At 37.1% G+C, this 26,322-nt stretch overlaps 2 protein-coding genes across 2 annotated transcripts; one reads left to right on the forward strand and one right to left on the reverse strand.

Annotated features, from left to right (window-relative positions):
* Positions 1–1,801: 1,801 nt before the first annotated feature.
* On the forward strand, positions 1,802–4,509 carry mfsd5 (major facilitator superfamily domain containing 5). The gene is made up of 2 exons (XM_007235739.4): positions 1,802–2,128; positions 2,388–4,509. Exon 2 carries the CDS (start codon positions 2,504–2,506, stop codon positions 3,947–3,949), a length of 1,446 nt encoding a protein of 481 aa, XP_007235801.1. The 5' UTR covers positions 1,802–2,128; positions 2,388–2,503; the 3' UTR covers positions 3,950–4,509.
* Positions 4,510–8,166: 3,657 nt separating this feature from the next.
* gdap1l1 (ganglioside induced differentiation associated protein 1-like 1) lies at positions 8,167–26,041 on the reverse strand. Its single transcript, XM_022677087.2, has 6 exons — positions 25,326–26,041; positions 19,122–19,314; positions 12,203–12,376; positions 10,718–10,812; positions 10,318–10,432; positions 8,167–9,492 (listed from the first exon to the last, which is right to left on the reverse strand). The coding sequence occupies exons 1-6, from the start codon at positions 25,536–25,538 to the stop codon at positions 9,149–9,151; spliced, it is 1,134 nt and encodes a 377-aa protein (XP_022532808.1). The 5' UTR covers positions 25,539–26,041; the 3' UTR covers positions 8,167–9,148.
* Between the last annotated feature and the right edge of the window lie 281 nt (positions 26,042–26,322).

Below are 26,322 nucleotides of genomic sequence, written 5' to 3' on the forward strand. Positions count from 1 at the left end.
AATATTACAAAATGTTTTTTTTTTATTTAATATTAAATACACATTAAAATACATTCTCTGTATTTCCTTAAAATATATGCTTTAAATCATATGTTATATTGATAGAATATATATAAGCATTAACTACGGCTTAAAGTGCACTTAATCGTAGTTTTGTTTATTTTGTTTTGTTTCCAGTAGCATTAAGATGTACACGATATGTGCATCAGTACACAAAGTAGTATATTTACATTATTATACTTCACGTGTATTAAAAATAATGTTTAAAAACCACATACTTAAATCTACTTAAGTTTGGAGAAGTTAAACGAAAACAGCAAAAGCACAAATCAAATGCTTGTAAATATGTTGTTATATTTAAATACAGCTTAATTACAAGCTAAATATACTAAATAAATATACTATATATAGTTACGTTGCCACAAGTTCCAAAATAATACATTTAATATGTATTTTTAAGTATGTATTAATTTTTATGTTAAAAGTGTGTACTTTGTCATGTTACTTTAAAATGCTTAAAACGAATGGTGGCTCCTTCATTTGCCTTATTTTAGATTTTTATAAAATTTAGGAAAATAATATGTGATTTATTATAATTCCATTATTACATCATGCCTCCTATTGTCTAAATTACGTAATTGATGTGGCTCTATGGCCTCCTAGCATGACGTCAGCAGGGCTGGCACTGTTGCAAGCTTACATAAACATTCCATTCCATTACATTACATTACATTACAGTGCATTACATTAAATTACAGTGCATTACATTGCATATAGCGGATGCTTTTACCCTTGTAGAAAAAAGTATACTTAAATTATGCTGAAATAGAGCTGTACTTAAGATATGTTATTTTGGAACCACTAATTAATTATTAGTACTTAATTACTACTTGATACTACTTTTCAACGATATTCTAATTTTCTGAGATGCACGAGTATAAAAACACAGTATACAGTATGTAGACTTTAGGAAGGAGAAATAAAAAAAATTTGGTTAGATGTGTTATGCTGCCATCCAGAGTCCATTCCATGAGTTGCTCCTGATAATAAAGACGTTCCTGCTATTGCACTTTGTCAAACTAAAAAAAAAAACACATTCCCACAAACTCCTGTGTAAAAGAAATAAAAAAATAGAAAGTAATGAGTCCCTCTAAAATAACCACTGGCGCTAGACTGCCAACCCCTCATTTACCAATGCAGAATATATATATATATAAAGTGCAAACATTGCATAGAAAATATATTTTTTTAAAGTCTCCGTGGGTGAAAAGCAGTGTTTGTGACTCTTCTGCAACTTTCATTATTTTTCCTAACATCACAACTAGAGAGAGTTTTACCTCTTATACTTGTGTATTTCTCCAAAGTTATCTCCAATGCTTCCCTCTGCTCTGACAACTTTTATGGAGATGTGGATTTCATTTTCCAGCAGGACTTGGCACACTGCCCACACTGCCAAAAGTACCTATTGGTCTTATATAATATTCTAATTTTCTGAGACACTGATTGTTGGGTTTTCATTGGCTGTAAGCCATAATCAATAATCAACAATAAAAGAAATAAACGCTTAAAATGGATCGCTCTGTTTGTTTAATACATCTATATAATATATGAGTTTCACATTTTCAACTGAATTACGGAAATAAAACAACTTTTAAAATACATTTTAATCGTTTTGAGACCCACTAGTAGGCCTATACTCTATTTTTACACTAGTAGGTGTATTTTTCTTAGTGGTAGTGCGCTAGCCTAGTGCACACTTCAGGCTGCTGCTGGTAATGGGGTTTGGACGCACCCTTTCCGGAAGCGTCACGAACTGCGTGGTGACGTTGTGCTGTGCGGAAGTGGACGGAGGGACCTGGCTCTAGTGAAGCGAGTGTTTATCGTGTTTTTAATGTAAATTAAATGAAAAATAAATTAATATTAAAGAGTTTCTGTGTGAATAAGCGCAGCGGAGAGACTCAGAAAGGCGGACTGAGATACTGAGATACTAAAACACGCGGAGTTTCTGCAGAAAAACCTACAATTCGCTATACTTACAGTATCGAGTTTTAGTACAATTGATAAACATGACGCCCTTTATTTTAGCCTCATGAGTTTCGGAGGAGACCCCTGCATCCTCGCTCAGCTGGTATGTTTACTTATTTCATTTAAAAACAGTGTTTTTATTGGTTTATTTATTAATGCAGTTAAAATGCTTAAACATTTATTAGCTAGCTATATTTGATCAATTCCAGTTTCTGAAGTTCATTGTTGGTGTAATTGCAAAAGTTTAATAAGAGATAAGAGTGCAAGGTAATTGGTGTGCAAGGGATAGGTAATTGGCCTTGCAAAGTGTCATTTTATTTACCATGTTCTCATGTTCTTATTTTTTCTTTTTTTTTCTGTAGCCTGTGGTCCCAAATGAATCGTAATGGAGTGAGATCGTGAAGAAGACGAAGACCCACAGGTGGGGTGAATTAGGAGCTCTCCCGAAGCACTCAAACCTTTTCGCTTGTGCTCCACCATGTTTGTGACGGCGTACCTTGCGTTCGTGGCGCTGGCGGTCCTGTGCGCGAGTCTGGAGCTCACGGCGCGGCGCCTCAAGTCGCCCCAAGCCACTCAGGTGGCGGTCGCCAACCCAGCTTTCCGACGCTTCCAGAAGATCTTCCTGAAAACCTACCTGCTGGCTCTGTGGGCCGATTGGCTGCAGGGGCCGTACCTTTACAAGCTCTACCGCCATTACAGCTTCCTGGAGTCGCAGATCGCCATCCTGTACGTCTGCGGTCTGGCCTCCTGCGTGCTGTTTGCTCCTGCGGCTGGCTGGCTCTCCCAGGCTCTCGGGCGGAGGCAGACCTGTGTGCTTTTCTGCTTCACCTACTCCGTCTGCTGCCTCACCAAGCTCTCCCGGAACTATTTCGTACTGATCCTGGGTCGTGTGCTTGGTGGACTCTCCACTTCTCTGTTGACCACCGCTTTTGAGGCATGGTACGTGCACTGTCATATGGACGTGCACGATTTTCCAAAAGAATGGATTCCTGTCACGTTTAGCAAAGTCGCAGACTGGAACCATGCCCTGGCGGTGGGTGCTGGACTTGTTGCCAACATGTTTGCGGAGTGGTTCGAGCTCGGACCTGTAGCCCCTTTCTTGCTGGCCATCCCCAGCCTGGTTGCTTGTGGTTGGATGGTCTTGTCTGAATGGGGGGCAGAAGAAAAGCTTGATAGAAGAGAAGGTGACCGGAATGGTCCACTGCTTGGTCCTTTAAACCCCTCTCAGATACGCCTATCAGCTCAAGCTCGCTTCTGTCGCAACTGTTTGGAAGGCCTTCGATGTCTCCTCTCAGATCGTAGAGTCCTGCTGCTAGGCGGAGTGCAGGCCATCTTCGAAAGCGTGCTCTATATCTTTGTTTTTCTCTGGACTCCAGTTCTGGAACCTCACGGTCCTCCTTTAGGCATCGTCTTCTCCTGCCTGATGGCGGCCAGCATGGCCGGTTCAGCGCTCTTCCGCCTGGCGACGTCGGCGCACTACCGGCTGCAGCCTGGTCACCTGCTGTGCTTGGCGGTTCTTCTGGCGTTCTTCTCCTTCTTCATGCTAACCTTCTCTACAGCTCCAGGTCAGCCCAGGCCTAAGGAGTCCCTCTTTGCGTTCCTGCTCCTGGAGTTGGCCTGCGGGCTCTACTTCCCGGCGGTGAGCTTCCTCCAGGGACGGGTGATCCCCATGGAGCGAAGGGCCGGGGTTCTGACCTGGTTTCGCCTTCCTCTGAACTTGCTGGCCTGCCTGGGGCTGCTGGCCCTCCACGGCGAGGTCTCGGGCACCGGCGGAGGGGAGGCGGGCAGCGGCACCAGACACATGTTCGGAGGATGTGCCGCCATGATGCTGGCGGCCCTGCTGGCTGTGGTTAGTCTTTTTACCTTCGGGAGAAACGACGCAGACCTCCGGCTCGAAGAGACTAAAGGAGAGGGGGAGATTTAAACAGAACGAGGACGGACTACAGCAAAAAGACTATAAAAAGACAATAAAATTACTTGAAATCCAAATAATGTTGAATGAAGCGCTGGACTACTTAGCATTTGCCAAGATGTTACATCCATTTTTTTTTATTTCAGGGAAGGTCTTTTGCTGCAGTATCATTGCTTTTTAGGACTTAAGGTGATTTCTGTGATAGAAATAAAAAAAATAAAAAAACAGATTTCAGGTATAATAATGGAATATAATGGAGTTTGGGGAGAAAAAAAAATCAATGGATTTCATAGGGCTGTTTTTGTTTTTGCTTACATTACATAGATAACAATGTTCAATATTTATTCTTTAAAGCTGGCTGTTAAAAACATGTTTGTGAAATGCTTATCATTTCTATAACTTGTCACAGACATTTGTTTCTATTTTTATTTTAGTTTTTGATGATTTCTTTTCATTATAATACAAGCGAGTAAATGTATATGTCTTCGAAAATCTTCGAAAAAAAGTTGATTCTATTCTTTTCTGTTCTGTTGAATATCTTGGAAATAAAAATGAAACTGGTCAAATTCTGATATTATTTTGAATTTTGATTATTATGTACATTTATCTATTTTTACCTCATCCCCATCCTGCACCCCTGCACTGCCTAAACACTCCACCAGGGGGAGAACCCACAGTTTTAATATTTAAGGTCTGAATATTGATTTTACCAGTATTCTCTGTATGGCGTCTGATTGGCTGCAGGTTTGATTGGCTGCAGGTTTGATTGGCTGCAGGTTTGATTGGCTTGCTAACCAAGCACATACATATATAAAACACCAATAAATTAATGTTTTGTTGCAGATAACACTATTTAAGAGCTGTTGTCCATCAGAATAGACCATGAACCAGCCAATGAACGAGTTTATAAACCAATGAAACAGTAACATGGCCCCGCCCACTGCAAAAACACTGAAATAAAAGTAGTACTAGAGCCATTAAGGCAAAGTAACAGATCATTTTTACTAATTTGATGTGAGTTTGAACAATTTTTAATCATGTTTTTTACTATTTAGAAATGGTTTATGAAATAAAAACGTCAATATAATATATACATTTAATTTATTTGTTTAATTTATTGATTTTATAGTATTTATGAATTTTAGAGCATTCTTACATTTTTTTTCCCCATCACTGGAGATCATTCAGGTCTGAAAGGGTTAAAATATTATGGGTCACTTGTTGGTTTTATAGTGATCCCTTTTAAACACATCCTTTAGAACCCGATAAGAAAGACAGGACAGAGTGGAGCTTTTTGTTAAGCTTTTTTATTTATTGTAATTGATGGCAACTGAACCAATTAAGGCTTATGAACAAACATCGTAAAAAGCACCGTAAATAAATGCATATCTTATAAATATAAAAATAAAAAATAAAACATCTGTTTGTGAACTGTAATGGCCACAGTAAGGTCTAGTAATTGTTTTCATCTCTAGATTCAGTTTGAGGGACGCCTGTAACTGTTGGTGATTTCAGCTGTTTACAACCCAAACGTCTCGTCTCGTCTCATTACAAATGTGAAGTCGGGGGGTGTTTATGGCTTTTAAGGTGGTATGTGTTGCATTCCTCACGTGTACAGTGTAGAGTACATACAGTGCTCGTGGTACTTTTTCTCTTCTAGACGTCTGGCTGATCCATTTCCTGATTTTTCTTTTTATTGGCTATCTATTTTCTCAGATCCCCAAAAGCAGAGAAGCGCCCGTAAGTAAAGAATTGGTAAAACATAAAAAAAAGAAGTTTTTAATATTCATCTTTGGTTGAAACTCATGTTTAGTTCAGGTCCAGATTCATAAGTGCTTAAAATGCTAATTAAACCAGTTTCAGCACTACACTATTTAAGAGCGTTTTCACACCTGCAGCTGTTAATACGGTTAAATTGATGTGATTTGTTTAGGCAGCTGTGAATGCAATGCAATTCTGGTCCCAATCAAACGTTAAAATATTCTCTATACAGCTCTAAAACAAAAATAAGAGTCCACTTAAAAATGATGAGTCATTAAACCAAACTGAACTGCTTGAATTTGTTTTTGCACCAGGAGTAAAGGAGCATAAAGTTATCCAAAAGCAGTGTGTAAGACTGGTGGAGGAGAACATGATGCCAAGATGCTTTAAAAAAAAACTGGGATTAAAAACCAGAGTTATTCCACCAAATATTGATTTGTGAACTCCTAAAACATTCTTTTTTGTCATTTCAGTCATTAATAAATAAATGCTCTAAATGATAATATTTTTATTTGTAATTTGGGAGAAATGTTGTCTGTAGTTTATAGAATAAAACAACAATGTTCATTTTACTCAAACATAAACCTATAAATAGCAAAATCAGAGAAACTGATTCAGAAACTGAAGTGCTCTCTTCATTTTTTTTCCAGGGCTGTAGTTTGAAGCTAAATGGCTGTTCAGGTGTAGTTTAACCTGATATATTACCCAGATAAAAATTACTCACTGTTAAACTCTATAGAAATTCATTCTAGCGTATAAATACAGGACCTTCTTCTTGTATTTATTTTTTGCTCCGCCCTCCACAGGTATCATCAGTGCACTTGGCCTTTTCCTGCATTAAAACGAATCAAACCAAGATAAAAAGACAAGTTTAAGTTTACAAACTTAAAGTCTTTACTGTAGGTGTGAAAACGCTCTTAAAAATAAAGATGCTTCAGGTGATTCTTTAAGCGATATCAAATAAAAACCACGTTTTAAACCATAAAAAGAGACGTCTGAACTTTTATCAGACATGTTAAAGGTTCTCACACACCTTCTGTAGCATCGCTTAGAGAATCAGATAACTTGAGATTAATTTCATGTGTGTTTTTAGTTTAAAAAAAAAAAATGTATTCCTTTTATTTTCGCACAATTCCTCATCTTCTCTTCTGGGTAAAAGGTCTGTAAATCTGTGGATTTGATTTTTTTAAACAGCATTACGATCCACTTTTACCATTCTCTTCTTCCAGAAAACAATACTCCATATTAAATATCAAACATAAACAATCAAACAAACAAACAAACAAAACAACAACCAAAACCACAATCAAAGATCCCTGGAACTGCTTTCTTTATGTTGAGGTGTTGAAGAGCAGCTGCTCTAAAAATCTATGGTATGAATTTAAAAATGGAGGTTATTTGATGGTAATTAGTCGCGTATGTGTTTAGTTTTTTTACAACTCTAAATCAGAAAATGTTGGGACTCTATATGGGAATTGCAAATAAAATATAACAGTGTTTAATACAGTTAGTCAGACATTCATTTTTATTCCAGACAGAATGATCTTTCATGTTTTGTCTGCCCAATTTTTTTTTAAATTAGAATATTATACAAGACCATTTAGTACATTTTGGCAATATGGGCAGTGTGCCAAGTCCTGCTGGAAAATGAAATCACTGATTGGTGGAAACTTCACACTAGATCTCGAGCAGTTTGGACTGTGTGTCTCTCCACTCTTCCTCCAGACTCTGCTCCCTTAATTTCCTTTAAATGAAATGTAAAATGTACTGATGATCAGTGATGGTTTGGATAGTCATGTCTGTCATCTGCTGGTGTTGATCCACTGTGTTTTATTATCAAGTCTAAAGTCAGTGCAGTTTTGTTTTCCCACAAAATCTTACAGCACTTCATATCTTACAGCTTCCCTCTGCTGAAAACAACTTTCATTTTCCAGCAGGATTTGGCACACTGCCCACACTGCCAAAAGTACCAACTGGTCTTATATATATATATATATATTAAAATTTTCTAAAACACTGATTTTTGGATTTCAATTGGCTGTAAGCTTTATAATAATAAAAAAATTAATCAACAATAAAAAAAGAAATGCTTAAAATAGATCACTCTGTGTTTAATACATCTATATATATTATATGAATTAACCATGATATTTGACATTAATTACATTGTTTAATGATATTTTTTACCAACTAGAGATTCTCTGCTCATTTTTGCTTCTCAAAAACTCAGCTTCTTATGAATCCTGGTTTTGTATCAAAGTATGATTAAAATCACCTGTTTTAACCCACATCATTATTTAGTTTTGCTTTATTTATATATATTTTTGTTATATTTTACAGGCCTTAAAATGCAGGAACGGATGTACTGTGATAAATGCACAAAATATATTGGGTTCATACTGTCTGAAATCAAATAAAGTCAAAGTAAAATTAAACAAAGGATGAAATTAAATGTTTGTTTTTTAAAAAATTGGTTTGTGTATACAGTCCCAACATTTTCTGATTCTGGGTTGTATATATTAGATATTTCAGTATGGAAATGGATTAAATTCAGTTGTGTTTTCTGCTTTACTTTACTTACTATCAAATGCTTGAATAAATCAGAATCAGTGTGTGATGTGTGTGTGGTTGGTGTATGTATTCTATATCCCATTCAATATCCAGCCATTTAATCTCTATTTATTCTCCATTCATCACAATTCTGCTGCTGATAATGATGATGAAGATGATGAGTTACATTCTACTGTAGGAAACTCTATGATCTCTATGAGCTGTGGTGAGTTGTGGTGAGTTGTGATGGTGAAAGTGAGAGTGTTACAGTGAGCTACACACTGAGTGTGCGAGAGCGACTGAAGGTGAATTCTGTATTGGGTTTAGATTTGGCAGTATCTGGCTGCAGCACATTTATATATATATATATATATAATGTAGTGTCTCTTTAACGGCCAGGGTTCAAATGGGCGAACCCTAAATCAACAGTAAAGTGCAAAAGGTGAATGCCTAAAATGTATACGATACAGGTACTACAGTGTTGGTGGGAGGGAGGGAGTCATGCTATAAGAAGTCGGCGTATGATGCTAAAACGGCCCCGGCGGGAGGAATGTGTAGTGCTTTTTGATTGGGTAGTGACTCTTTTTTATAATTAGCGGACTATAATCAGGCTGTAGGCGAAGCTACAAATTAAAATAATCCATGACCTATTGGTAAATCGTGGGGAAACGGAAAATGGGGTGGGGAAATAAAAGAAACGAAGGCATTGATTACCAGAAAATGTGCTGTTAAGAAGAATTCCTTGTCATGGAATGTTCTTATTTTTATCTTTGTTCACCCAGATAATAGTGTTAGATTCTCTGCAACAGCATATTTTCCTGCTGTCATAAAACATCTGGTACAGAAAAGTTGCAACGTCACACAAATACACAGACACCGAACAGAACAGGAGGGCATTCACTACATATATTTCTTTTTTAAAAACCAGTAGGCAAAATAGCCCATCCCCCCCAGAGACCCCATGAGGAAGGAGGCCCCGAAGAAGGAGGGCGGTTTCTTCTTTACCATTCGGAACGCGTTGGGTAGAACCGCTGATAGTAAGGTAGTGTGGATGTCGCCCAGCACCTTGCGGAAGGCGTAGCGCTTCTGCACCCGCTCGAAAAACGACTGCAGGTTGGGTCGACTCCCGTCCTCCCAGTATTTCTTTGAAAGTCCCAAGAACTTGAGCCGGTGCAACGTAGCGCCGAGACAAACATCCGCTAGCGTAAAGTCAGGTCCACAAAGCCACACTTCACACTTCTGACCTGTGAGAGAACCAAAAAAGAGCAGAGTAGTAACTGTACGAGGTACAGATGAAACATTACTACGCTTATGAAAATACACATTGCTGTTTTATTCTATAAACTACAGACAACATTTCTCCCAAATTCCAAATAAAAATATTCTCATTTAGAGCATTTATTTACAGAAAATGAGAAATGGCTGAAATAACAAAAAAAAAGATTACAATATTTGGTGGAATAACCCTGGTTGGTTTTTAATCACAGTTTTAAATTCATGCATCTTGGCATCATGTTCTCCTCCACCAGTCTTACACACTGCTTTTGGATAACTTTATGCTCCTGGTTTTTACTCCTGGTGCAAAAATTCAATTTGATAAAATCAAAGAAACTCATAATTTTTAAGAGATCTTTTTTTTTTTTTTACCAAAGCTGTACTTTCTCTGTATTTCACTGCATTGATAGAAAATACACATAGTAGCAAATAAATACTGATTAAAGTGCACTTTAGTGTAGTAGTTTTTTTTTTACAGTAGCATTAATGTGTACACAATATGTGCATCAATATGCAAAGTAGTACATTTATAATATACTTCAAGTGTATTTAAAATTATGTTTACAAAGACGTTACACAAAAAACACAAAAAAATATATATATTTTCGGCAGGATGTATCTATGTCCAAGGAAAATCTCCCCATTGGGGACAATAAAGTATATTTTATCTTATCTTATCTTAAAATTAAAATTAATGCCCAGAATGACTGAAGCAAATAACACATTTATTCTAATCCGATTGTTATAGCACACGATATATTTTTTAATATTAATCAGTCAAATATAAAGCTTACCTTGATATTCCAGTTTTCTCTTCTCAAGTTCTGCTTCAACCTGGTCTAGAACCATCGCCAACTCACCCAGGATCTTCTTCAGGTAGTTCACATTATCGTGGTCCAAAATCTTTGCCTGGTGGAACAGGAGGAATCTGTGAAAACATCCCCCATAAAACCACCTCCCACTCACACATATGTGCCTCTAGAGCCCACTTCTACTCCAGAATCTAATATAATTGCAATGTACATCAATATTTTCTAAAGGAAGCACTTTTTTCTAAACTGTGCAGCAGCTTTTGCACTAAAACGCTTGAGTAATTTCCCACATCTTCATTTTATTATCTACACTTTCTACCCAGAACAGTAGACTTACATCATCATTTCACATCATTATTTAACTGAATTCATCGTATCTCACCATGAGCTTTTTCTGCTTGGAAAGGTATGGTTCTGTCAGCTGTGGTTCCTCGTGGTCTAGCTTCATCAGTTCAGACGCTGCGTTGGCCAAGTGTCCTTAAAAAGAAAAAGATTATAGTGATCATTTCAAGAAATATAGAGGTGAAATACCACAGGGAGCTGATTACTGATTATTATTATTATTATTATTATTATTTACTGACAAAAGAAACCAAAAATGCTATTCAGTCCATTAATAGCCTTGCGTTTCTACTACTATAAGGGTGTAACAGTGCGTTTTCGATATGTTTAGTGGAAAAAATAAGGAGGCTGGGTATTCAGTATAGCCTCACCCTTATTAACTGATACAGCAGCTCACAGATGCAGCCTCCTAAGGTGCTGCTCCACATCACCCTAGGAGTGATGAGGGGAAAGAGAGAGCGCCATCTACTGATATACTGTACCCACCCAGAGAGAGCAAGGCCAACTGTGCTCTCTCAGGGCTCCGGCAGCTGATGGCAAACTTGAGTTCAAGTGCATATTTATTTTAATATTAAAAAAAATAAAAAAGTGTCCTTCTTTCTTACTCAGTGCTTCACAAGGGCACTGAGTAAAGCTGAGTGATGCTTTAACTGTTGGCTTTGCATTGGCATGAAACCTCAGCAGGGTGAAAAAAATGATGCTACGATGCTAGCAGCTTTAGCTTCAGCCTCCTGCTACTGAGTGTGAATATTCATTGTGAACCTCAGTGCTCAGTCATTAAACACTGAACCAGGGCAGTAAATCAGGGCCACAGTAAAGTAAATCTGATCCAGCCTGAATCCAGTCTTGCAAAGGAATTAATGAGGTCGGGGAAGCCCTGCGTTACTCCTAATAAATCTGCTGCGTGGAAAATGCTGTTGGAAGGGCTCCCTCTGCTAGATGGTGTTGATTAGAGGCATTGATTAGATTTCGGTGTGTGAAATAAAATATTACAGGCCTTAATTAGTTTTAGTCCCAATTTTCTCCCAATTTATCTAGGCTGATTGTTTTAATTATTTTTAAACTGCTGCTAATACAGCATTACTGAGTAGCATCACAGCGCTAACGCTCTGAGGAAAGCGCAGCGACCATCAGCGGTTCTGATACATCAGCTCACAGATGCAGCCTTGTGCTGATCCACATCACCCTAGGAGTGATGAAAAGGGGGAAAGAAAAGAGCGTCATCTACTGTACTGTACCCACCCAGAGAGAGAGCAAGGAAAATTATGCTTTCTCAGGGCTCTGGCAGCTGATAGCAAGCTGCATGACCGGGATTCGAACCAACAATCTCCTGTAAAGGCATTGCTTAAGACAGCTAGAACACTCAGAAGTGGTTATATTCCTCTGATGTCAGTTTAAATAACTGTGATACGCATTTTATTTTAGTGTGTAAACATAGTTTTAATGCCCTTAAAATTGACTGTGTTCTCTCAGTGTTCAGAGTGTGTTCCATCCCAGAAAGGCACTAAATCATGGCATCACTTACTACGTATTTCAGCAGTGGCGTACTTTGGGATCATGGAGTCGGTGGTGAGCTCGGGGTGGAGGATGCAGCCATGCGTGTAGGCGTCCATGGGCAGACCATCCAGCAGCTCTCTGTACTGCTGTACCCGGGCATGCATGGGTGTGCCTTCATCTGGAATAAGCTGGGCTACTGTATCTGTGGAAAAACACACACGTTTTTAATTTTTCAGCAGGTTAAAAGATGATTTTAAAGTGAATAGTTCCAATTCTTAAAGGTCTTTCCATCATTCCATCCTTTTTTTAATTCACATTAAAATGTCTAGTTGTGTCTCTAGCATGAATAAATGTCATGTGAGCTGGATTGTGTGGAATTAAGTGCTCCGGTGATCCAGTATAACACTGCTTTAGTCCGCTGGAGGAGTGTGGGGTGGGGGGGGGGTGGGGGCGGGTGATAGGATTTCGGCTCTTGCTCATGAATATTCATACATACAAACATGATTGGCTAACAGCCCTGCGACACCAGGAGGCAGCGAGACAAACTATATTTAGAAACATTTTAAAATAAAGACATTTTTACACTAATAACAGTTTTTGTAATGTTATATGTTACTTTACAACATGTGTAGTAATGCACTGCTAAGTGCAGTTCAGCCACTGACCTAGTCTTAGAATCTCTGTAAAACACCAAATCCACCGGAGATCCTATTTAAACCTATAGTTATTTACACACAGAGGTGGGTAGTCCAGGTCCAGAAAGTAAAAATCCACCCCGGGGTTTTGTTGGCTGATCCCGGAGTGAATTTGTACTTATAACTGTTCTAAACTGTTTTTACACCTACCTATCTCAATTGTACTTGGCTGGTGGTGTTCCCCTATAGACAAATTCTAACCATTTGTTTCTTAGCTCTGCATATTTTTGGAATATGAAACGTTTCTGCTGGGCTTAATAAGTGTAATATGTGGAACATGTACTGTAAATGCAAATATAGAATATACAGCATTTTAATATTACACACATACTGTTTGGGTATGAGTAATGTAATGCAATTAAAATGTTCTGTTAAAATTGACTACAAAATAATGTTTAAAATTTTAAAAATGTTAAAAATCTGAACTCTAACTCTCTGTCTTCCTCTTTCTGCAGCATCTTCCACTGTTATTGGTAAAAGCTGCTCACCTGTGATCGTTTTATATAGAGCTTAATTCCTGATTGAATTGGCAACAATTAGTTATTGATGTGTTTGTGGTCAGGTGGGTCATATATTAAGTGATTAGCTGATGCTGTGTGATTTTGAATGTCAGTGTTTTAATATGGAAACTTGTGATTTTATATCAGATCGGTGTGTGTTTTGTAGAGATGAAAGTTCAGTATGTTTATAAAGAGCTGTTTTAAACCCTAAATTGTGTTTAGAGTGTTGAGAAGAGATTTAAACCGAGGTTTTATAACCTTGTGTACTGCTTTATATTGTATATCTCCAAACACAGTGTACTTTAATCACCATCCGTCTCACTTGGAGACGCCACAGAAACAGCCGACCCCCGGCTGAACCGATTACAGACACATTCAGCCAGAGTTAGATCTCAGCAGAAACTGGCTGAGAGAGATAAAGAGGTGTGTGTAGATAAAGCCGGGGCTGAAATGCTGAAATGCAGTGAAAGGCTGGGACATGCAGGCCCGTCTGCACCGTCTCTGAGCTTCAGGATGGAGGATCGGAGGGCGGAGAGGCTCCTGGCTGAGCTCCAGCCTGCTGAGTAATCAGCCTCTGACCTGTACATCTCCACCGGGCTCGGGGGGATCTGCCGCAGAGCCGATTCCCAATACAGCAGGAGAGAAGAACCGCCCCCTGTTGCTGCATATCGCTCTGTATCTTCAGTCATCGTACATCACCGCACTGCAAACATCAGCACTGACCACTTCCTCCTCCTAATAAATGTAAGACTAAGGTAGCCTAAAAGTTTTATAGAAGCTTCTACACAAGGGCGTCACCTGGCCTTTGGGCTTCTGGGGCTACATCCCTGAATATACAGCTCTAAAAAAAACGAGAGATCACTTAAAAATGATGAGTTTATTTGATTTGACCAAATTAAAAACCTCTGGAATATAATCAAGAGGAAGATGGATGACCAGGAGTACAGCAGCATAAAGTTATCCAAAAGCAGTGTGTAAGACTGGTGGAGAAAGAGAACATGATGCCAAGATGCATGAAAAAAAAACTGTGATTAAAAACCAACCAGGGTTATTTCACCAAATATTGGAATAATTTCTGAAATCTTAAAAATCTCTTTATGAATATGAACTTGTTTTCATTGCATTATTTGAGGATATTTCAGCCAATTCTCATTTTCTGCAAATAAACTAATATTGTCTAAATGACAATATTTTAATTTGTAATTTGGGAGAAATTTAGTGCATAGTTTATAGAATAAAACAACAGTGTTCATTTTACTCAAAAATATACCTATAACCTATAACCTATATACACTGCCAATCAGCTCTCCCTCCTGCCACACCCCTAAACCCATACATCACCCAGTGCCCCTCCCAAACAGCTCCTACAATTTTTTTGCATTTTTTAAATTTGAGCAGAGGGTGGAGTCAGCTAAAATCAGGGGGGGTTAGTTACACTTTAAACTGCACTCAGGCTCCTGCTGATTAAAGTCTCTATCACCCCAGTTCTGCACTCTGAGCTGCAGTGTGTTCTCTGCTGTGATGTCTATTGTCCCCGTCTGCAGTCAGTCTTCACTCCTGTGTTCCCGGTGAGGAGTGGCCCCGGTCCCCGCTGCCAGACTTCATTATAAATTAAAGCACCAGCCAGATCCAGCTAAATCAGGTCATGGCTGGTGGCTCCGCATCCAGCACACAGCCCAGAGCCATGAATAAGCCTGGCACCCAACACCAACACTTCCTGTACTCCAATTCATCGATCCCACCCACGGACACTTTTACTGAGCGGAGAATGACTCTCAAATATCACAGTTTAACACGGATTTACACAAAATAACCTCTTATTTTAAACAAGACTACAGCCAGCAGCACCTCAGCTCTATATTCCCCTACTGTAAAGTTATCAGGAGCATTTTAGTGCAAAAACTGCTTGTGCAACAAAGATTTAAAGTTGCAATCTTATTCGATTTCCGATTCAATATTCACCATATTGATTCATTTAGTGATATATATATTAGTTACAGTAACAGGCTTTGTATATGACCAGAGATTTATAAAGAACTAATATAACCTAACATTATCATGTCTATTACAGACACTTTCATATTAAAAAGTCAAAATGCAGCAAAATGCAGTGACAGATTAACCAAAAATAAAAAACACTATTTAAATATTATCCCACACTGAATTCAGTGAATTTTATTCAAAATATATTGCATTTGGTCCAACCAATCCCGGACTAATTATGCTCTATATAATGAAATATGCATTTGAACCAATGTTCTTTAAGTAGGCGTAAAAATATGCTTTTTTTAACATACTTTTTTTTAACCTATTTTAACATACACATGCATGCAAAGTGAATTAGTTTAGGAGCAATTCATTTAAGAAACTCAGACTTCCCTAATCTCCCAGAAAATATAATATATATAATAAATTATATATATATATATATATATATATATATAATAAATCACATAATACATACATTTATTGGTACCACTTTAAAATAAGACTACCTTTATAAAGGGTTTATAAATGGTTTAGTTTATTAATGGTTATTAATTAGGTTGTAAATGCCTTAAAAATCATTAATAATCAGTTATAACACATACGTAGAAATGTACATAGACCTGTTGTTTGCCAAATAGTGAACCCACAGCCACATAACTGATTATTAATGTTTTTAAGGCATTTATAACCTAATTAGTAACCCTTAATAAACTAACTGTAAACCATTTATAAACCCTTTATAAAGGTAGTCTTATTTTAAAGTGGTACCCATTTATTATATGATTCAGAAACTGAAGTGCTCTCTTAATTTTTTTCAGAGCTGTACATATATACACAGATTATGTATAACATTATGTATATCTTGTTTCTTCTCCTTGCATAGCCCTGTTTTTCAATACCCAGAACCCCACAGGATAGAAAACCACCACAGAGCAGCTATTATTATTATTATTATTACTATTATTATTATTATTATTATAATTTGGGTGGTGGGTGGTTATTCTTATTCTCAGCGCTGCAGTGATTATTAACAGTGATTATTATGGTGGTGGTGTATGAGGTGTTACAGTGTGTGTTACAGAGACATAATATTATACTTGATAAGTGTAGAGTTGTGTAATACCAGCGACCGCTGGATGAAAATGTCCTGAAGTGGATTCTCTTCATCTATTCATTCAGTCCTAAAGAGCCACTTGCTCCAGTGGTCTTTATTCAGCTCATGCAGGGTTTAATGACGAGACGATGAGCTGAATCGAATGCGTCAGGGCAGAGAGAACTGCTCAGCGCTGTGAGAAGCTGAGGATCGGAAGTTGAGGAATGCCTACATGCTGATTTAGATCAGGAGACGTCAGTCAGGAAGCCCATTAGCGTGCTGCTAAAAGCCTGTGATGGTGTTCAGGTCAGGTGACACAAACCTAGTCTTCGTAAATCATGGAAGAAACCTGTCTGAGTTATAAAGCTGCTAATATAACTACCACCAACACAACTGACTGACCAACAAAAACTTACAGCATGACCAGGGTGCACTGAATATTCTGTAACTGTGATTATAGTTCAGCTGAAAATGGCAAAAATGCACTTTTCTTGTTTGGCCGAAGAATGGAACAATTTAAATAGTTTATACAGAACAGTTCATTTTTAATTATTTCATAAATAATTGATTTTAAATCATAGCTTCCTGTTTTACAGCCCATTGCTATCTTATACCCCGCAAAAAGTCAATTTTTACACATTTTAACATGCATCCTTTTAATAGCAAAGATGCTTCTAAATATACAGTAAGTACAAACAGTATTCAGACCACTTTACATTTTTCACTCTTTGTTTCATTGCAGTCATTTGCTAAAATCCAAAAAGTCGATTATATTCCCCCTTAATGTACACTCAGCACCCCGTCTTATTAGTAACAGTCATTTTTGCAAATTTATTTTTTTTAGGAAATGAGAATTAGAATGAATCAGCTTACAGGAACTTAGAGCTTATAAGAAGATGCAACCAGCTTCCAACCATGAAAGCAAAAAAATAATAGCCTTATTGCAGTTTTATGTGTTTTGCACTAAGGATGTATGCGTAAAATAAAAAAATAAAAAATTGTTCAGGAAGTGTTTTATATTCTTAGACATTAATTCTATTAATTCTATTAGACGTGAAGATCAGTTCTTAATAAGATTTTTTATTAAATAACAGGTCTATGCTTCTTCAGTGTTGCAATATGTTAATTAACATCATTCTGAACAGATTTTGCTCATTTAAACAGTCCAAATAAAATATAAAAAGATGTTTTTAAAATGTGGGGTTTAAATCAGGCTCGGGCTCACAAAAACAGCCTATGGGGTCGGGTTGGGGTCGGGCAGAATGTGCACGGACTTTGGCCGATCTAAACTCTAGTTAAGGGTAGTATAGGGTGGGTTATGATAAGAATATGATAATACCTCATAGTATAGGGTAGTATAGAGTAAGAAAGAATGAAAATAATAAAATTTAACACTTCCAGTTTGATATGTCTTTGTTTTTTTGAAAATAAACTTCTATAAAATTCTTCTTTATTGGCTTTAGAGGTATTTGGATTTTCAACCTTTTTTTTAGCATGAAAATATTATTATTATATTTAATTACTTAATATTTAATAACTACATTAAACAGCCCTCGATTCCTGTGCGTGAGAACAAACAGGCCTACTGCTGAATGGCTGGAATAGTGTTGAAAATGTGATTAGCGATTATTTGAGGTAACAGACAGACACAGCTCTCGTCTTCCGACAAGACAACACTCCAGAGTAGATGCTGTTTAGCACATTAAGCTAATAATCACTTAATGTACTGTAGACAAACCACTGATGTAATAATCACTTCATTTATACAGAGCAGTGGTGATCCTCTGGGACTTTCAGAGATTACCTAATGATTTCTGAAAAACTGCATTACACAAACTACTGCCTGACTCGAATAAAAAACAGCTGTTATATTAGCATTTCGTATAAAGGAGAGGTGACCCCATCCTCAAGACTTTTTAAGATGAAAATAGAGCTAAATTATGATTATAAGCGGTTTAAAAAGCACAGGTTTAACGCTCTACTTACTAAAAAAATGTAGGGTTTAAATCAGGCTCTTGCTCATAATGACAGTTTATGGGTCAGATCAGGGATTTTTTGGGCCCGATCTAAGCTCTAGTTCTAGTTCAGCAGGCTAAATATCATAATAAACCAGGTGGTTTACAGTATATTATACCGTATATTATATTCCAAAATTATTTCTGACCCTTCAATGTGATTGGCTGAGAGGTGGCATTCTATGAGTGCCGCTATCAGCCGGTAATGCACTGTAATGGAAGCTCTCCATGTATTACTGTATTACTCCGCCACATACCAGGTTACCTATCAACAATGCAGCGCTTACAAGCCAAACAGCACAAACGCAGCTACAAACAGATCAGTAATGGAACTATTTTGTATTTTCTCCTCTTTAACTCAAAATCTTTTAATAAACAGCGATAATGGAACTGTGGTACAATCGCAATAATACACTTAAGATTTGGCACAGCAGTGCCAATATTACACGTTATAGCACTCCCTCTCATGTATTATTGCCTAAGTAAAAGCTTATCTACATGAAACAAGCCTGCTGTGCTAACTCTGTGCTAATAAAACATAAAATCATGAAAAAGCAAGATGGGTTAAAAATGGTCAACCATGCACCTGAAAACCAGCAGAATTGACATAATACACATATTTATCATTAAAAGGTATAAGAGATCTATTGCTCACCGCCCACGAAGTTGGTCTCTAAGTACTCGATGATCTGGTTGTAGTCACTGACGATGGTGTCTCCATGGATGAAGACAGGAACCTCCTCTCCCAGGTTGAGCCTCATGAACCACGGCTCCTTGTGTTCAGTCAGAGGAAGACTCACGTCCCTCTCCTCACACAGCAGACCCTTCTCATTAATCACCAGACGTACCTGCAGAAAACACACCGAGAACAACGTGTTTTACATGTTATGAGTAAAATAAACATTGTTTTTTTATTCTATAAACTACAAACAACATTTCTCCCAAATTCCAAATAAAAATATTCTTATTTAGGGCATTTATTTACAGAAAATGAAGTGAAAATGGCTAAAATAACAAAAGAGAAAAAGATGCAGAGCTTTCAGACCTCAAATAATGCAAAGAAAACAAGTTCATATTCATCAATATTTGGTGGAATAATCCTGTTTTTTAATTAATTAATGCATCTTGGCGTGTTCTCCTCCACCAGTCTTAAACACTGCTTTTGGATAACTTTATGCCATGAAGTTGGATAATAATTTCTGCATGGGTGATTAATATGTTCCAGCTAAAACAAGTTTTTTAACCCTAACTGATGCAGGGAGTAGCTTCTCATTTGTTAAAAAACATGTGGAAAGACTGATACATCCTGTGGTCATGGAATAATAATAATAATAATAATAATAATAATAATAATAATAATAATAATAATAATAATAATAATAATACATATATTGCAATATTTCATAATATTTTTACAAAAACAATGCTTTTGGCGATCTATATATATTTACATCCCACCATCACTACAACATCTTTAAAAATTAAAGCAACAAATGTTAGAATATTGCAGAAGCCTCTGGAAATGATGTCACAACAAATAAATGCCGTAATCAAAACTAAATTGGTCCAACGAAATATTAGGCAGTGTAAATGCAGTAGAAGGAATGTCCATAAACACGTGGGCATATAGTGTTCTTTCATCACTCTTATTGCAATTTCAATGAACTAGATCCTCATAATTTGTCTTTGAAGGACACTGATTTAAGGCTTCAGGGATTTCTCTTCAGAGACAATTCACTGGGCGTAATTAGTCTGAGCACCACCAGTGGGCCGTGACCTCCATGCGAATAATAACAGAAGAGTTGTGCAGCTTCCTGTTTCCACAGTTTAAAGAGAATAGAGTAGAGAACAACTGCACTCTATGTACTCTACACATTGGTTACAAACAAATTTAATGGTAATTTGAAGAAGTATAATGTGAAAATTGGCGTTTCTTGCACTCCCCCTACAGTCAGGAGGTGGAATTCACACTTTGAGACACCCCTGAAGGACAGAATTTACACATGCACTTTTGGACAAGTTGAGAAATACATAACCTCCCACAACTCTGCAGCAGCTCACAAAATAGGTCACAAACTCCCTAAAACTCTGGATATGAGGTGCAAATAAACGTCAAGAGCAGTAATTACAGCCCTTTTAAAAATATAAATACTGTAGATTGAAGTATAATTTTAATTCACACTATTCTAAATGTATTTGATAACTGGAGAAAGAAGGGAATTGTGGCGGATTTCAATACTGTAATGTATCTAATGGCTTCAATAATAATATATTGTAAATATAAATATAAATAGCACTTTTGAGAAATATCTCTTTTTAATACTTAAACATTCAGTATTTTAGCTTTCTTTATAGTGTTTATGGAACTTTTTTTTAAATATTACGCTTTGTAAAGGAAGCCGTGTTAAACTTTCTATTCTATTGTTTGCATTCTTCAGCTGTTTTTTTCTGATAATGAAGTCTGATTTATTCTTATATTGTGTAATTTATTTTGTGTGACAAAGTAAAACCAATAGTAATCAAAGCCTTAATTTAAAGCCTTAATGTTTTATATTATATGTACACCTAACAGTACAGTAAGTCAAAAACCTATATTAAAGCCCAGTCGTGCAAAAAATAATAATAATAATACAAATAAAATCCAATAAAATAATAAAAATTCCATCATATAGTGTGAAATCACCAGAATTGTGAAAAATACTGTGATTTACATTTTTGGTCATACCATCCAGCACGACATCTGACATCTAATGACATTTTATTTCCATTAGACAGCAGGAACTCTCAGGAGGTCAGATCAGGTCAGTCCAGCTGTCAATTCACATCCTCCTGTAATCTAATAGAGTTAATTCAGCTCATCAGTCTGCTCTATTTACAGCAGACGTGTGAAACATCATAAATGTAATGTAACTCATTTAAAACTACATTTGTTTCATTCATTTTAGTTCATTTCAGACGTGAATAATTCTTATTGGATGATGGATATGTTTTATTGGGCTTTAATTGAAGTAAGTAAGAGTGCATCTCAGATAACATATGCAAATAAATGTCTCGATGTCACACCTTAACCCGTGTCTGAGTCGTGTCTTTCCTTTTTTTTTGGTCCTTCCTGCTCCTGTCCTCTGTTCTCTTGTTTTGTTTACCTCCCCATGTGCTCCATGTGAAGCACATGGCTCTGTTTAGTGTTTGGTCTTGTGTCTGCCTTAGCCCCGCCCTGTCATCTGTAACCCCTCCTGTCTCATTTGTAACCCCGCCCTTCTCGTTACTGCTACAGGTGTCTCTTGTCTTTGACTGTGCATAAATACCCCATGTGCTCGTTTGTTTGTTTGTGTTAGAACCTCTGTTTTATGTGATTTCTAGAATGTGTAGAGCCAGTCTTTTGTTTAATATCTGTTTGTTTGATCCTCTATCATGTAGTTTTTTGTAAGTTAGAAGGAAACACAAGAGTAAAACAAGACTAAAACAAAATGTGCCACACTATAAATTGATGTTTATACTGGGCCTATTAGGGAAAAATATATTGCACTTTAAATATACTGTACATCAGTTCATATTCTTAACTTGTGGTTCGGGACCCAAAAGAGGGCTGAGCACACGTTCTAGGAATTTAATGATATTTTATGGTATTTTCAGGATATCCATACTAATCTTGGCGATATGACAAAACACAGAATTTTTATACAAAAATGATTATTATATGGCACAATCCCTTACTGAGATATTAAAAATACAAGAAACGTTCAGATAATTGGGTGAAAATGTAAAAATGATAACTCCATTAAAGTGTGCTTCACACCTCTGCCACCAGATCATTAGCATGCTAACAAAGATCTGCTCTCAGGTCAGTGTAAGTGTGAGGTAAGTGCCTCTTTTTAAACATGAACTGATTGTGAATTTTTAGCGAAGCACAGCGATGTTACAGCTTTCACACTTTCCATTTAAACAAGTTATTTTAGGAGAAAACAAGGCCTGTTTCCCTTCTGACTGCTCAGCTTAAGCCTAACAAGGCTTGTTGTCCACAGGAAGACAGCTACTCTGCATTTTGTTGTCTTTGCAATAAAGGTTTCTGCTACTTTAAATACAGCGAGAAACCGTCCTGCTCGTTTCACAGAGACAGATTCACTGAGCTGCAGCTGAGATAACAAGTACGTGAGCTCTCAACACAGAATGATAACATCAGCAATCAGCAGATTCGCTTCTGTCTCCATCAGTCCGTAAACAGCAAGCTGGTCCAGAACCCACGGAGCCGTACACTGACATGCTCTTATTTGTTTGGACGGACAATATTCAGCTCCTTTCGAATAATAAAGAAAAAAAACTGGGGGTGGGGGAGATTTTCGATTCTTAGAAAGCATCTCGATTCTGAATTGATTCAGAATTATTGATTACGCTATTTTGCGTAACAGATATACGCATTTTAACCTCCGAATATGCTTATACGATTCCATATTCTAGTGCAGATGTGGCCCGCAAGCATGAAACATCACGCCTGTGAGGCTGTTTGAACTATAATGAATGCTAATGAAGAAAAAATAAATAAATAAATAAAATAAAATGCTTCTCTGGAGTGCTTTTGTTTACATTCCTCCCCCGTCTCTCTCTCTCTCTCTCTCTCTCTCTCTGTCGCGCTCGGTGTGACTTCAGTTTAGCTTCCACCTGTTCTCGTTTTTTCAAATAAATAAATAAAATAATACAATTTTTTGTTGTTTTACAAAATAAAACAACATTAAATATATATGAATAAAAAAATTATGTGAAAAGAAAAAAAAAAAACAGAAAATTCTAAAAGACCATAAAAACAAATTGATACATACTGTTAAAAGTAAAGACTTTATAAAATATAAAATTAGAAAAAAAGATAATAGTAAAAATAAAGTAAAATGATAAGAATGATAAGAAATTATAAAATTAATAATAATGAACTAAGAACATGAGAATCAAAATATAAAACATTAGAATAAAAAATAGTAAGTAATAATGAATGAATAAAAATAAATTTAAATAATAAGGAAAAAATAAACTCAATTCTTTCTGATGATGATAAGAATCTAAAAGTTTAAAATGATTAATTGATACCAGCGAGCCCAAATACAACGGTCAAAACTATGTCAACATTATGTTGTTAATGGGTGCCATATCCTATTGTATAAAATAATATAGCAAGTTTTTTTACATGATAAAAAAAAACTTTTTCTTGAGATACTGTGGTATTCTGGAGAGCATATTTTGTATTTATTTTGCTCTTTTTTAGGGCTATATATATCGCCCAGCCCTATTGTTGTATTAAATTAAAATGATAAAATTTGTGAATTATTAAACACCTGATACCAATATATCCCAGAAATGGCCTTATTTATTTGCTAAGCCTTTGATGGCAGTGTTGCACAGAATCAGGCTACGTTTTTATGAAAGCAGTGCTGCTTTTTAGTGTCTGCTTGAATCCTCAACCAAAATGTAATCTGTTTTAAACACCATTAATACAATTACATTTCTACTGACTTATCTGATTGTTATCCCTCTCCACTGTCTAAAGAACATTTCTATTCGTCTAAACAAGGTTTAAAAAAACATCTAATGGTAGTATTAAACACAAAAGTTATAAACTACTGTTGACTTTAGGGGGTGGGGGAAATTGTCTATTATTACTGTAGATGCGTCTCGATTTGAAAATTGACGATTTCTGCCATGTAAGCAGTTTAAACTCTTACCACTCTTATTTGATTGCATGTTCTAGAGTGTTTGCAGATGCTTGCACTGTTGTGATGTTTAAAAATGCTGATTTATAGCCGGTTAGCATGAACCTAGCATGAGCATAATCCAGCAAGCTACCTATTGAACCATGTGCTACTTTCTCACGCTTCATTTTCCTCCAAACCTGAAACTCGAAACAATGTCACTTTAATAAAACCTCAAACAAACTCAATGCTTAGTAAGACAACAGTTCATATTAAAGTAAAAAAAATATGTATTTATGGTATAACTTTCTATACCATAAATAATTTTTGCATGTGAAATCTTTAATATAAAATTAAATCATTTTAAATAAACCGAATTCCCATTTTTTGTCCAACCAGCAGCAAGACAGACTGAACACAAATGTTTACATATACAATTCTGGATATTGAAAACCTCTGGAATATAATCAAGAGGAAGATGGATGATCACAAACCATCAAACCACCAAACTGAACTGCTTGAATTTTTACACCAGGAGTAAAGCAGCATAAAGTTACCCAAAAGCAGTGTGTAAGACTGGTGGAGGAGAACATGATGCCAAGATGCATGATACTCAAACATATACCTATAAATAGCAAAATCAGAGAAACTGATTCAGAAACTGAAGTGCCCCCTTTTTTTTTATTTTTTGCATATATATATATATATATATATATATATATATATATATATATATATATATCAATACAATAAAATATGTTTAAAATACAACACAATAGATACAACATATCGATATATTGTCTCAAGACTCCCACTCCTATAGCTGTTAGTTGGATATGAGCTAGGTTGTCATTAACTGTTAGCATTATTATTATCATTATTTAGCCCAATATTTAACAGAACTTTCCAGATTGAATGGTTGAATGGAGATGAATGGTTCTGGGTGTCTTCCTCTACGTTTTAGGCCTTTACTGTGTAAAAGTCTGGCTCACATGCCTCATTCCCCTGCTGTTTGTTTTGTAACCAGTCTACATACAAAGCAGCACAACCCAGACAGATGCAGCCGGAGAGATACCAGCCCACTGTCTGCAGCAGCACGAGCAGGTGAATCAGGAGGAGCATCCCTCACTGCATAGCACAGCATCCCTCCATTTTCCGGCAGGATTCGGCAGCAGCTACCTTACCTTCTGAGAGCTGAAGGACTGGGTCCAGTGGTACAGCACCAGCCTGTCTTTGGAGAAGGGCTTGTGCTGCTGCTGCGGCGGCGGCGGCGGATGCTGCGGCTCCACGGCCGGCTCGAGACCGTCCTCCCCGTCCGGGATGCGGCCGTCCTCCTCCATGGCTGAGATGGGCCACCAGCTACAGTTGGTGGGGGTAACATTGTTGGAAGACGCCATGACAGAGGATGGTGTGTGTGTGTGTGAGAGAGAGAGAGAGAGAGAGAGAGAGAGAGAGAGAGAGAGAGAGGAGCAGTGGAGGTAGAGAGAAAGAGAGAGAGAGAGAGAGAGAGAGAGAGAGAGAGAGAAAAAAGGGAGGGGGAGTGAGAGAGGGAGGGATGGAAAAAGAGATCCAGAGAAAGAGAGAGAGAGATAGGAGATGCACGAGGATAGGAAATCTCAGCAGCACGAGCGCATCATCCTCGCTTCAACATCAAGCAACAAATGAGCAGCTTCCTTCCAATTCCAGCATCCATCTGACGCACTACATCCATGCAGCGCGCGCGCGGCAGCATCAATGGCGCACGCACTGAAGGTGCATGGTTGAAAAAATTAAGCGCTTCGTGCGTGAGCGTGAGCGTGCGCGCGCCGTGTGTGTGTGAAGCTCGTGCTCGTGTGTTACATCACAGAGTGCAAACATGCGCAGTGGGGTGGCTCGAGGTGATGCTCGGCTGCACCGTGGCCCACAGTAGATATATATGAAGGTCAGAAGGGAAGAGAATACAAAGCGCGCGAGCGCCGCGTAAAATGCCAATTTTAAGCGCGTGGCTGCTGTAACGTATACTGTAATGTTTTGCTTTGGGCTGTTTTGAGTACAGTAGGGCTACTCCACGTGAAGAAAATAATATATAAATATATACATATACATACACACTTATAAGCCCTTTTTCTTTTTCCTTTTAAAATAAAAATAATAGAATATTAATACATGATACATAATAATAATAATACACAATAATAAATA

This window comes from Astyanax mexicanus, chromosome 13 (assembly GCF_023375975.1).
Source record: "Astyanax mexicanus isolate ESR-SI-001 chromosome 13, AstMex3_surface, whole genome shotgun sequence".
Taxonomy (NCBI): Eukaryota; Metazoa; Chordata; class Actinopteri; order Characiformes; family Acestrorhamphidae; genus Astyanax; species Astyanax mexicanus.